The sequence below is a fragment of the Nelusetta ayraudi genome, unplaced genomic scaffold (genome assembly GCF_046127955.1).
Source record: "Nelusetta ayraudi isolate G7.1 ecotype Tasmania unplaced genomic scaffold, CSIRO-AGI_Nayr_v1 ptg000238l, whole genome shotgun sequence".
NCBI classification, from domain to species: Eukaryota; Metazoa; Chordata; class Actinopteri; order Tetraodontiformes; family Monacanthidae; genus Nelusetta; species Nelusetta ayraudi.
Window position 1 is genome coordinate 680,001 of NW_027466287.1, and position 12,851 is coordinate 692,851.

Below are 12,851 nucleotides of genomic sequence, written 5' to 3' on the forward strand. Positions count from 1 at the left end.
TCGCCCTCAGCCAGGTGCTCCATTCGCGGCCTGCCCGCTTTCAGTTGCGCCGTCGGTCCCTTGAATTATTCATGTTGGGCTGTAAACACGGCAAATAAAAACTGCATGCATCGATTTCCGCTGCGGAGCTTCCTGCCTCCATCTCAGCCACGTGAGCAGCGAGCAGCGAGCAGGCAGACCGCTGGAGTCTAGACGGCTGTAAATTTAGCTCTCAGCCTCTTCTGTGCCTCTGTGTCCCTGGCTGCGCAGTATAACTCCACCCTAACCGGAATAAAAAAAAAAAAAAAAAAAAGCATCTAAGGACAAGTGCTTTTGTTTTGATTGCTTTTTAAATATTTCATTTTTAATTTTACTATTTATTCTGTCCATATTTTTGTTTTCATCTATAATTCCTGATGCTGCAATGTGCAGTCTCCCCCCCCCCCCCCCACCCCCCAGGGCGCGACTAATAAAGGTTTCTTCCTCTTCTTCTCTTTTTTTCTTCTTCTTCTTCTCTCCTCGTGTCTCCGCCCCCGCCAGGCACTTAGACAACCACTCTCTATGGGAGGGCAAGACCTTTGCTGTGCGCTGCTTCAAAATCATCATGTACTCCATCCAGGTTAGTGCCCACGCGTCCTCGCCGCCTGTTTCTGTAGGTGTGGCTGAGACGTTTTTGTGTCATGCACACACACACACACACACACACACACACACACACACACACACACACACACACAGAAAAGCATGAATGCTTTATGCCTGAGGTCTCCAGTCTTTGTGTTGGTTTGTTTTCAGCTGCCACTCACTCAGCCTTCTTCTTCCCTTTGTTGTGCTCGTCCAGTCGCAGCACTCTCACCTGGTCATCCAGCAGCTCCTCGGCCATCTGGACGCCAATAGCAAGAACACGGCCAAAGTGCGCGCGGGCATCGTGGAGGTGCTGCTGGAGGCGGCGGCCATCGCATCCAGCGGTTCTGTAGGTGAGAGAGCGGGGACGCCAGCCGTCGGCTGCGAAGCCACAGCAGACTGAAGCAATAAATAAATAAATAAATAAATAAATAAATCCATAAACTTGATTTCCTTTGGCTGTGTGTCTCTGCAGGCCCCACCGTGCTGGAGGTGTTCAACACGCTGCTGCGACAGCTCCGTCTCAGCGGCGACTACGAGCTGACTGGCTCGTACGACGGCAGCACCAACATCGGCACCAAGATCATCAAAGCCCACGAGGAGCGGCAGCTGCAGGAGGCCGTCATCAGGACCATCGGTGGGGTTGCCACGTCCTTCTCACACACACACATACACACACACACACAAACACACACACACACACACACGCACACTTTGTCTGTTCTTTTCTTTCCTCTTCTCATTCATATCTAATATATCTAATATATCTAATCCTACCTAATCAATCATATGAATCTAAATCAACACACCACGGTTCCTTTCATATCATGAAACTGAAATGTCCCCCAACACTTCTGCTGCTCAGTCCTGCTGTGGGGGAATCTTTTGTTTTATTTTATGGCCTCTGATGATGAATGCTTCTAAAAGTATCAGCACTTTTTGTTGTGATATTTTGTCAGGAGTTGTATGGATGTCGCAAAAACTTTACAACTTCCCTCTAGATCAGGCCTGGGCAAACTACGGCCAGGGGGCCATATGCGGCCCGTTAAACTTTTTAACCCGGCCCACCGAACTTGAAGAAATTCTATTAATAGTAAGTAGGTCATAAAATAGCTGCATTTCAACCATTTTTTCAGTGTTTTAAGAGTCATTCCATATTAAAGCACTTTTTTTTTCTTCTACGATGTTGGTCACCAAAACCTCCGTACATCTGCTGCTGCTCCGGTCCCCTCTGTCAGATTTTACAACCCATTATGGCCCCACCAGTTGAAAGGTTTGCCCAGGGAAGTTTGAGTGGAGTCGGGTGATTTTTCATGGGTCCTGCAGCCTCAGTTTGATTGCAGTGGATGAAAAGATGCTGCGAAAACTCTTCTTCTCTCATCTTTCACGAGGGTCATATTCCACACGCTTCCAGATGCTTCCAGACGTTTCTCATGGGAAACTGAATTTCTGCATTTTTAACTGTGTCTCTGCTCTCTGTGGGTTTTTTTTTATAGCGCTAACCCCTCGGCTCTTTTTCTTCTCCTTCAGGTTCTTTTGCCAACACTTTGCCAACATACCAGAAGTCGGAGGTCATGCTCTTCATTATGGGCAAGATCCCAGTGCCTGGGGTCCACCCAGCGCTGCCCTCTGCAGGCTCGGGGTAAATGTCTTTCAGATGGCTGTGACTCCCAGCTGCTACTGCAGTGCAACAGGAGCGGTTGACTTATAAATAAGACGGCGGCTGGTGAAAAGTGTTATTTTGTGTGTTTATGGAAATTCTTTCTTTGACTTGTGTCCTCTTGGCTCCGCCCCCAGGCCTGAGGGAACCAGGATGATTCAGGTTATGCTGCTCAAGTCTTTGGTGCAGGTAGGCATTCAGGATTATAAGTAATTTGTTGAGTGGATTAATGCAGACGAGTGTGAGGAAGTGGTTTTGAAAGGAATGTTGACTTTGCTCTCTGGGAGAATGTTGTCATTTCAGATAAGAAAGAAAAGTGTCTGGCAGCACACTGCCAAAGTCTCTGGATTATTTCGTCATTGAATTCCTTTCCAGCTCGACTCATGTTATCTGAGCTGTGCTGGCGAAGGTCTGAGTTTGCTGCATGTTCACGTTAGAGATGAGAAACAGAGACGTTCTACCAGTAAATCCACTAAAACGACCAGTATAAATCACTGGGTTGTAACTTTCATTTATTTATAGCTTCAACGTTCAAAGTGGATAAACACACAGTCGCTCACACATTGTTGTGGGTTGCATTAAATCAGTAAGTGTTAGTTAATCTGTAAGAATTTTCAACCCACCCACCACCGCCTGAAGACTCCTACCAAAGCTTTCAAATTCCTCAGCACTCACTTTGTTCATCAAGTTGTTTTGCTCTCTGGCTCCGTCCTTCACCTCCAACCTTCAGGCAGTTTCTTTTGTTTTATTTATCTTTATTTTGAACATGTAATCAACAATAAAATAGTCAAATTAAATGACAAAAAAACCCAAAGACAAGCAAACAGTGAAAGAAACAAACAGACAAGAGAACAGCACAAGATAAATAGTGTTTCTCATGTTCCATAAATATAATAAATGTAATAAAACCTTTGTATAGATAATAAAATGTAAGTATAAATGCAATGTATGATATAATCTATGCATATGTTTCTTCTCTTTCTGTCTTTCCTTCGTCTGTGACCCCCTGAATGTTCCCTCCAGGTGACGGCAGGTTTCCAGACCACCAACATGCTGACGGCGCTGCCCAGCTCCTTCCTGGAGCCGCTGCTGTCCTTCTCTCTGAACGAGGATCCGGAGGTGCGGCTGCTGGTCCTCCAGATCCTCCTGAGCCTCATCGACCGGCACGACAACGCTGCCAAGTTCTCGAACATAAGGTCAGTTGGGAAACTAAGTATGAATATCACAACCGCATCGACTTTCACGCTTTCACGTCACTCATTCTCTCGTGTCTCCGCGCAGCATCATCTCTGACATCTCCGTGCTGAAGCTCAAAGTGGACAAGTGTTCCAGACAGGACAACCTCTTCATGAAAAAGGTCTGTTCTCGGTACATCCCCTCCGATTGGCTGTCGCAGGTCTACTTTTGTATGGACCACCCCTCACTCCTTCTCCTCCCTCCTCCCACTGCAGCACGGACAGCAGCTCTACAGACACATCTACCTGGGCTGCAAGGACCTGAGCAGCGGGCGGCAGCACTACGAGACCCTCTTCACCCTGCTGGGCCTCCTCAGCGTGGAGCTGGCCAACGAGGAGGTGGTGGTGGACCTCATCCGCCTGGCGCTGGCCTTGCAGGTACGAGGGGAGGGAAGTGGCGTGGCGTTTGTTTGCTGTCAAGGATGGTTGTTATATTTTTCTCTTTGATGACCTCCTTCATCCAAACATAACGCGGCATTTTCACTTGAAGTGAACTGGTCACATGACCCTGTACGTCACGTCCGCTGACGTGTAAATGCAAGAAAAGTGTTTCCATGACACTTTTGCGATATACCTCTATATGGATACGTCTGAAAAACCACCTCATGAGAGCATCAAAACCTTTTAGAGAGGTTTTTACAAGTTTAGCTCTTTCCATGATCAGTCATTGTATTGCCATATTTAGGTTTTGCACAATTCAAGAGGTAATGGGAACGCATCTACTGAGTCTGACCCTCCTCTCTCCTCACTCCAGGACCTGGCTCTGTCCACCGACGAGCCTCTGCCCTCGTTCAACCGCTGTGCCGTTCACGCCCTGGCCGCCGCCTACCTCAACCTCATCTGCCAGCTCACCACCGTTCCCGCCTTCTGCCAGCACATACACGAGGTCTGGCTCCGAGCTTCGCCCCCGTGACTCTGCCTGAATGCTGTCAAACTTCTCAGTGTGGTTTTTATTTTGGTTGTTTTGATGGAACGTCGTTCCCCTCTCTGGCCCCCAGGTAATTGAGGCGAGGCAGAAAGAAAGTCCCTTCCTGCTGCCGGAGGCCGTCTTCGTCAACAGCCCCAAGTACGCAACGTTGATTTCACATGCAGAAAACATGCAAATGCATCATGGGAGTTTCCAGTATGAGCCAATTATTCTTATTTATTTTTTTTGTGTGTGTGCAGGCTGCCCTCGTCTGTGGAAAAGGTGGAAGGAGAAGTTCTGTTTTTGCAGTCAAAGATCACCGAGGTCCTCGGAGGCAGCGGTTACAACACGGAGAGACTTGCCACTCCTTATGTTCCGCAGTACACCGGTAACGACCTGGAACCGCTTTAGGTCACAGACAATGTTTGCGAAATGCAGCCAAGGAAACTCTTGAGCCAAAAAAATTAGACTGTCGATAATTTAGGTCTTGCTGGTTGTCAGTAGTGCAGCCATGCGCAATTAATCTGAAAAAAAAGAACATTTAAAACATCTGCTGAAAACAGCATTTTTGACCCTCAGTTTGCAGCCTTCTGCTTGGTTTTGCCCTTCTTGTGCTTAGACGGATAATAGCTTTAGACATCAGCAAGGCCTAGAGGCTCTGAGAGGAGGAGGGCAGCCAGAAACTCCTGTTAGCTAATTAGTCTCTGGATAATATGAAGCCTCAGCGAGACTTTCCCTCTGACTTGACGGACATTTTTCTGGATAAAAACACAGATTTGGGTTTCCTCTTTTCCAGATGAGGACCGTCTGTCCAAGAGGAAGAGCATCGGGGAAACCATCTCGCTGCAGGTGGAGGTGGAGTCGCGGAACAGTCCAGAGAGGGAGGAGGTAAAGACGGAGCCACGGGGTCAATTTGATCTTCTGCTCGACAACGTTCATTCAACCCATTTTTGTACAGATATTTACATCCCGAGAATTAAGTTTTCCTGTTGTGCTCTTCAGAGGACACCGGCAGAGGAGATCACCTTTGAAACCCTTAAAAATGCCATAGGTACGACAGATTTATTTTTTAAATTATTAATAATATTGTAGCTCAGTCGATATGACGATACAGATGCTTGAGTTTCCTGTGTTCCTCTTGGCTTGTGTCTCCCTCTAGTTGACAGTGTTGGTATGGAGGAGCAGGAGCGGGAACGCAGGAGGCAAGTGGTGGAGAAGTTCCAGAAGGCCCCCTTTGAGGAAATAGCTGCCCACTGCGGTGCCAGGGTACAGCAATCGCATTTCCCTTCAACGGTTGTGTGTTGTTTCCCCAAATGTTTTGTTTTCTGACGATGCTATTTTGTCCCTTTCAGGCCACCCTACTGCAGAGCAAACTCAATCAGATCTTTGAGATCACAATCAGGTTTGTTTTGATCGCACTTCATTGGGAAGCGGCCGCGGTTATGGTTTGTTTAACGACGCTGACAGTGACTCCGCCTCCTTCCAGACCCCCACCGAGCCCGTCTGGAACCATCTCGTCGGGCTACGGCCAGAACCAGAGTCGATCGGTGCCCATCTACGAGATGAAGTTCCCAGATCTTTGCGTCTACTAGAGGAGCCACCGGGACGTCAGACAGCCAGTTAGCTCTGGGTTGGGTGGAGGTGGAGGCCGAGGTGGAGGTGGAGGTTGGGTCGGGGAGGGCAGGAAGTGGATTTTGTTGTGGTTGGGGCTGCAGCTGCGAGCGATCTCAGCTGAGAAAACCAACCCGATCTAACACAAACTACACCTGTGATTGTTTCAAAGCCAGTAAAAGAACAAGAGACTTGAGTTAAGCCCACTTCCGGGTTTCCAGCGGCCAAAACAAGCGGGATAATGACCCAAGAGTTTATTTTACCCCCCAAAATCCTCACCCATGCCTGTAGGTTATTATTCAGTGGCCGAGTGTAAAGTGGGGGAAAGGCCAGGCGAGTGTTGGCTCCAGCTCCTTCCATTAAAAAACAAACTGCACATTTTCACTCACTTCCTTTGGGTGCCATACAATCCCCCAACAATCATTCCATTTTGTGTTCCGTACCCTGTGTGCGTGCTTTTAATTTAAGTCCATTATTCCTGTGGTTGACTGACAAATGAATAGATGTATAAATATATATACATATATATTTGAATTTATTCCTCACCGTCATTCCCTGTAATTAGCTGTTGAACACATCGTCTTCAGTGTTTTTAGTCCTCTTTTTTTTTTTTTTTTAAAGTCGCTTCTTTAGTGTTTGCCAAAAGTGCTTTTTCTTTCACAACGGGCATTTATTTACGTCACTTGGTGTAGATGTTTTTTTTTTTAATTTTTGGTTTTGTTACTTATGGAAGATCATTTTTAACTCACCCCAACCTCCCCACCCCTCCGCTGAGTGAGTGTGCCTTACAGGTGACTCCAGTTGAACCGCGGCCCCTCCAGGCTGCGAGCACACACACACACACACTACACTCCCTACACTAGTCCTTGACTGTGACATTTACCAGATCAAATATTTTATTTTGTCATTTTCTTATAAATGTGTATATATGGTATATAAACTAAGAGATTCTATGAGTCCTCCAGCGGATGCACAGCGGTCGGGGGTGGGGGGGCTGGGGGCGTTTTTCGACGTCTGTATATAAGCTGCGTAGGCCGAGTCTGGACCGCCACTGCACTGATGGACCCCGACGATGAGAGGAACCTGGATGGTGTTCTAGATTGGCTCGTTGAGGGACATTTTAGCTGGATAACAAGCAACGTATAAGGAAAGAAACCTTCAGACGTCCAAAGAGCCCACGTAGAGAAAACAGTTAGCTATTAGCAGTTAGCTCTCACTCTCATCTTCCCGCCACTGGTTCCTTCACCTCTGATGTCACTGCATCATCAGAGTCGACGTCTTGGCAGATTCTACTGGTAGTTTTTTGAGGCCACACCCAAAACACCGCCGTCGGTCTCAATCAGTCCGACTCTCTTGAATTGAAAGCCATTTGCGAGCGTGTGCAACACACACACACACACACACACACACACACACACACACACAGACAGACACACACAGGTATAAAGTATGATGGCAATAATTAGACAAGCCTGCCCGACCATTGGTAGCAGCACATCTCGTTTTCGCTCCGCCTCGTCTCCGTGTCGCTGTGGTGTGATCGGTCGGTCTCGTGAAGTCGCCGTGGGGGGGTGTGTGTGTGTGTGGGGGGGGTGGGGGGGCCTCTTCTTCGTCTTCTTCTTCTTCTTCTTTTTCTTCTTCTTGTGTCTGACTCGGCTGCATCCAGCGTCAAATGTGACGCGGCCGCCTCTTGCGAACGTGACATCAGACAACCTTTTTCCTCGGTGGTCGCGCGTTAACACTTCCTGTCGTCGATGAAATGCTTCTTTTTACAGTGTTGTCGCTCTTTTGCTTGTTGAGTGTGTGAGTGTGTGTGAGTGTACATGTTACGTCCCACGACTGTCTCTTTGTGTGTGTGTGTGTGTGTTTCACTGCAGCCTCTCTTCAGAACTCTACAGACTCTTGGGTTTACAGTCCAGGTCCGGTGTGAAGTCGTTGCAAAACTTTTTTATTTTTCTTTGCGGGGGGGAGGGGTGGTCATAGTTTAAAGCTTGGCTTTTTTACTTTGGTCGTTGCGTGTGCGGTGAGTCGATCGATCGATCGGTGGATTGACCGTCCGTGCCGTAGCTCATGTCTCATCCTGTGAACTTTGCACTTTATAGACGGGAAATCCTAGTGACTAAGGCAGCTTTTTTTTGTGTGTTGACAAAAATGCCTTATGAGTGTCAAACCTGAATTTGCATGCCAGTAGTGATGTTGCTGTGTTGTACAATAAATTGGTCCGTAACCAAAAGAAGCAGGTGTGTTTGCTCCTTCATTTGTGGCGGCTGTAATATTTTAAAATTCTGTATTCAGACAAAAAAACCCTAAAAAACATCCACTTTTATCGGCTCTGATGCTGTTCCTTCAGCCAAGTCTGCGGCTTTGAACCAACAACTTGGAAAACCTGTCCACGTGCCGTTTGACTCAATTACACAGCACATTTCCTTTCGCGCTGAGGCCCGCACAGTAAAGTTCAGGTTCATTCGCCGAGTTCAAACGGTGCATCAGAGCGGGAGGCCGCATGGGAATGAGGTGATGCTGGGAACGTCTCGTCCTGCATGTTTGACAAACTGCTGGGAGCCGTTGGCGGGAGTAGAAGTGGGGGGGCCCCTGTGAAAAGCTCACGTGGGTAGCAGTTACCTGCACAGAAAAGCCTTGTTTATGTCCGAGCGTAAATGGCGCCAGAGTGGTTCCACATGGCAGGAAGGAAACAGTAACTCGGCACATGTTAGAAAACAAGAGTCTCCAGCAGTGACGTCAGAGCCCCAGGAGGGGGGGCCACAAGGCCCAGGCGAAAATTCACTCCAGCTGACTTGAGATCGAACGGCAAGAAGAGTCGAAAATGCAAGGAAAGAAAATCTCACTGGAGTTTTAATATTAGTTTTGATAGTTTTGATATCGCCGTGCTTTAGTTATAATAATAATAATTAGTTATTGCAGTAGTTTAATTAGTTATAATAATAATAATAATAATAATGATAATAATAATAATAATAATAATAATAATAATAATAATAATTATTATTATTATTATTACATAATAAAATATGTAAGCAATCAATATACTGTTGTAAAATTCATCTCCTTGTGGCGGCCTTCGGTACAGCACGTCCGCGTTTGTCAGTTTATGCATGAACATCATCACGTGAAAGTAACTTGAATACTTTATTAATTTATGAAAAGAACAAGACATTAACATATACTTCAATAAACATTTGGTTTTCCTTTTTTTTTTTTAAAGTTTTATTCATAAAACAGATGTGTTGTTTTAAATAATAATAATAATAATAATAATAATAATGATCCCATTATTTTACATGAGATATAGTTGTCATCTGGAAAAGACAAGCAAACAACATGCTAAACATACTAACAAGCTTCTGTTTTTGTGTATTTTTTAAACTAAAGGCCTGTGGATTCTAACATGCAGTGGCTACCAGACTCTCTTAAAGCCCTCTGCCCTCTCCCTCCACCTCCACCTCCCCCTCCACCGCCCTCAGTCAGCCCATTATCCTCTCCGCCTCCTTGCCCATAATGTTCCTGAACAGCTTGGCCAGCTGTCTCAGCGGCAGCCCCTTCATCATGTTGCCGTTGCGCTTGGAGACGGTCGGGCTGCCCCACCGGAAGTGATTCATCCGATAGTTGGCCGCGTCCTTCCGCTCCTGCACGCTCAGCTCCGTGTGCGTCTTGGAGCCGCCCTTCCCTTTCGACGACCCCGGGTTCTGGTTCTGTTGCCCGGTGCTCCTCCTGGCTTTCACCTCGTTGCTGCTGCGCTGGCGGCGAGCCCTCAGCGGCGAGCGGCCCTCGGCCGAGCCGCCCCCCTCCAGGGAGGAGAGCACCTTGACCGGCCGGCGCTTGCGGCCGCTGGGTTTGCCCCAGCGGAAGTGCTCCATGGAGTAGGAGCGGCGCTGGTCCAGGTGGGCCTTCAGCTCCGACTCTGATATCTGGTTCTCGTCGCCCAGCAGGTGGGGCAGCAGAGCGCCCAGTAAGAGGTTGTCGCCGTCGCTGGTGTCATCGACCTTCAGGGCCTCCAGGTCCTCCAGGTCCTTCAGGTCCGGTGATTGGCTCTGCATGGAAGCCTTGCAGAGGCGAATGCAGTCCTGTGAACAGGTTCAAGAGGCATTGGGGGTGAGTCATACTCTGGCTGACTCTTCCTCTGTGCTGCTCGGGTGCAGATTTATTGCAGCCGCCATGGCACTGCCATCGTCTGCTGCGGCAAACGACAAAAGGTCCCGGTGGTAATTATGCAAGACGACGGCTGTATTGTACAGAACTGATTCACCCAAACGGCTCTGACGCAGCCGATTCACAAAAACAACATTTGTGCATCAAAAAAACACAAAAGAAACAAACACAAAGCCTGATAAACTGATAGGATCTGCACGCTGACATCTCACACGTCCGCATTGCGAGCTCCGTTCTAAAGCCCCCTGTCCCATTTTTCGTTTTCAGTTGCATCATGCAACCAATCAGTTTCCTCGTCGCGGTGACAGAAGCCGGAAACGACCGCCAAGGAGAAGAAGAAGAAGAAGCGACGCGAGCGCAGCTGCCGCTTGAAGCGCTCAGCGTTTTCAGAGCGGAATAAAATGTTTCCAGCAAAATCTCCGAGTGGGATTTTGGCGAAACCGCAGCGGTTTGGTCTGACCACGACTGTGTGTGTGTGTGTGTGTGTGTGTGTGTGTGTGTGTGTGTGTGATGTCACGGAAGACTTTCCCCAGGCGACGGAAGGAGGTGCTCCGATTTGTGACGCACCAACGCGGAGGCCCTGGAGCTGTGCAGCTCTCCGGCTCGACCAATCCGATTGGTCGGCCTTGGGTTGCTGCCGTGGGGCCCTGCAAGGCCTCTTTACAGACAGGTTTCCAGTTTGCTAAGCAGACATCATTGTGAAACTAAGTGGGCAGCTGTGTTCCACCTGCCAGGTCAGATCAGGGCGTGTTTGCATCAATTTGTCTGCGTGGCAGAAGCTTAAAAAAAAAAAAAAAAAAACATCAATTCTGGAGGCAAAAATCAAGACCAGACTTGAATTCCACAAAGACGTCCAGGATTTATGTCTTTGATTTAAATGTTTTTTTCCCTCTGTTTTGTTTTTTTTGGGGGGGATCATAAAACCTTTCTAACTGACATCGACCTGCAGACAAGTTGCCCGTCTGTGCTTGTGTTGTTTTTTTCTTTAAGAAAATCTCCAACAAGCGAGGGTGACGGCGGCGACCTCTCACCAGCATCCTCTCCTTGCCGCTCAGGTCGCTGCAGACGGGGCTTTCCCAGCACGCTGAGGCCACGCTGGGGGCGCACACACAGGTCAGCGCCAGGACCAGGAGCCCGGAGAGCCGGACCATCGTCAGCACCTGCTGGGGAGGAAGAATAAACCCAGGGGAGGATGAGACTCTGGGCTGCAGAGGAAAGCAGCGCCGAGGTGGGTCTGGTATCACGTTTAATAAACAACATAATGGAACATAAGCCTACAACATAAAAGTAAAGACAAGAAGTGGCTGTCTGATTTGAACAACACCTCATAAAATGCACCAAAATATATGGCAGGAGAAGAGGGGTGGACTTGTGACGACGCCTACTTGTCGTCACCCTCCTCACTCGCTCTGTCTGCTCTTCGCGGTTCCGCTCAGTTGCGTCTTTTCTCTTCCGCCGCCTTCGGTCGTTTTTAGATATTTTGCGCGGCAGATGGTCCGCGTTATTACGACCAGCACGGTAATCCTTTCAGTTAAAAGTGCACGTGGAAAAAGTTAAGCAATACGTCGGTATCGGAGGTGAGTGGTCATTTGTAATTCCTTTGTAAAGGAATTATTTATGGGAAGACATATAAGCCCTGAACATAATTGTCATCATCTGTGGATGTAAAAGAGAAACAGAACATACACTCGCATTGGAGGGAAGAGGGGGAATGTCATTTGGACTCTAGTATAAACTCTTCAGGCCATTTCTAAAACCCTGGTGAGCTTCTCGCACATCTGATTTGCATTTAGTCAGAGAATGGCAGGCTGCAGCGGCTGGTGCTGCTGCTCGGCATTAGCAGCAACCTGAGGAGGACAAGGTGATGATGATGATGATGATGATGATGATGACAAATGAGCGACTGAGGGATTGAATGCAGGTGGAGATGATGGACTGTTTAGTCTCGGCTCCGTCGGGGGAAAACTTATTGGCTCCGTACATACAAAGGTTGCAGCGTGAACCAGATGACGTTACCTGAGACAACACTTTCAGAGGGGTCTCAGTATGCCAAATTATGCAGATAATAATAATAATAATAATAATAATAATAATAATAATAATAATAATAATAATAATAATGATAGTAATAATTGTAATATTAAGGATGAAATATCTCCCCTGACAATTCACCAGAAATGAAAAAGGCCATACTCTGTGTTGTGGAAAATGCATAGTTATTTCAATTGGCCCTTTGTGATGTCACAAAGGGCCAAACTTCCATCTCACTGAGCCCCCCCCCCACAGGTTTGTGACCACGCCCCCTCAGCCAGGCCATCTTCGGGGTTTTTTCGCCCCCCCCCCCCTGCCAACACGCGCAAGGAAAAACGCAGCAGGAGGGTGTAAACAGAGGGCTAAATATATGCCCCCCCGACCACACACACACGCACACACACGTAACACCCGGGTGTTGCATTGTATTACTCACACAGATTCGAACTGGAACTGTATTTTTTTTTTTTTTTTTTTTTTTGCTTTCACGCAATCACTCTAAACATAGTGTTCAGTGTTTCTTGCAGGACAAAGACACAACCAATGCGTTTTCTTTCTTCACAGCCGTCCAAAGACTGGCAACACAGTGGAGAGGTCAGTCAATTATTGACCCCTCGCAGCCGTGAATACCGCCTGT

General features: G+C 47.7%; 2 protein-coding genes across 5 annotated transcripts in view; one reads left to right on the forward strand and one right to left on the reverse strand.

Annotated features, from left to right (window-relative positions):
• The window catches only part of efr3bb (EFR3 homolog Bb (S. cerevisiae)), a 24,628-nt gene extending 16,376 nt beyond the window's left edge, over window positions 1-8,252 (forward strand). For all 4 annotated transcript variants that reach the window (XM_076016790.1, XM_076016788.1, XM_076016791.1 and 1 more), the window contains 16 exons: window positions 520-598; window positions 821-956; window positions 1,079-1,240; window positions 2,134-2,245; window positions 2,401-2,452; window positions 3,287-3,459; window positions 3,545-3,620; window positions 3,715-3,876; window positions 4,253-4,384; window positions 4,497-4,564; window positions 4,666-4,793; window positions 5,202-5,293; window positions 5,408-5,456; window positions 5,565-5,671; window positions 5,758-5,807; window positions 5,892-8,252. In XM_076016790.1, coding sequence (XP_075872905.1) covers window positions 520-598; window positions 821-956; window positions 1,079-1,240; window positions 2,134-2,245; window positions 2,401-2,452; window positions 3,287-3,459; window positions 3,545-3,620; window positions 3,715-3,876; window positions 4,253-4,384; window positions 4,497-4,564; window positions 4,666-4,793; window positions 5,202-5,293; window positions 5,408-5,456; window positions 5,565-5,671; window positions 5,758-5,807; window positions 5,892-5,997 — 1,684 coding nt within the window. In that variant the 3' untranslated portion in view covers window positions 5,998-8,252. The remainder of the gene's footprint in view (window positions 1-519; window positions 599-820; window positions 957-1,078; window positions 1,241-2,133; window positions 2,246-2,400; window positions 2,453-3,286; window positions 3,460-3,544; window positions 3,621-3,714; window positions 3,877-4,252; window positions 4,385-4,496; window positions 4,565-4,665; window positions 4,794-5,201; window positions 5,294-5,407; window positions 5,457-5,564; window positions 5,672-5,757; window positions 5,808-5,891) is intronic.
• Window positions 8,253-9,139: 887 nt separating this feature from the next.
• On the reverse strand, window positions 9,140-11,377 carry LOC142882243 (pro-opiomelanocortin B-like). The gene is made up of 2 exons (XM_076016852.1): window positions 11,215-11,377; window positions 9,140-10,098 (listed from the first exon to the last, which is right to left on the reverse strand). Exons 1-2 carry the CDS (start codon window positions 11,332-11,334, stop codon window positions 9,499-9,501), a joined length of 720 nt encoding a protein of 239 aa, XP_075872967.1. The 5' UTR covers window positions 11,335-11,377; the 3' UTR covers window positions 9,140-9,498.
• Window positions 11,378-12,851: the final 1,474 nt, after the last annotated feature.

Bases quoted from the DNA above. Each gene is read 5' to 3' on its own strand.
- LOC142882243 (XM_076016852.1), bottom strand. From the start codon at position 11,334: ATGGTCCGGCTCTCCGGGCTCCTGGTCCTGGCGCTGACCTGTGTGTGC. The intron at 10,099-11,214 runs GTGAGAGGTCGC...ACCTGTTCACAG, and splicing joins GCGGCAAGGAGAGGATGCTG to GACTGCATTCGCCTCTGCAA.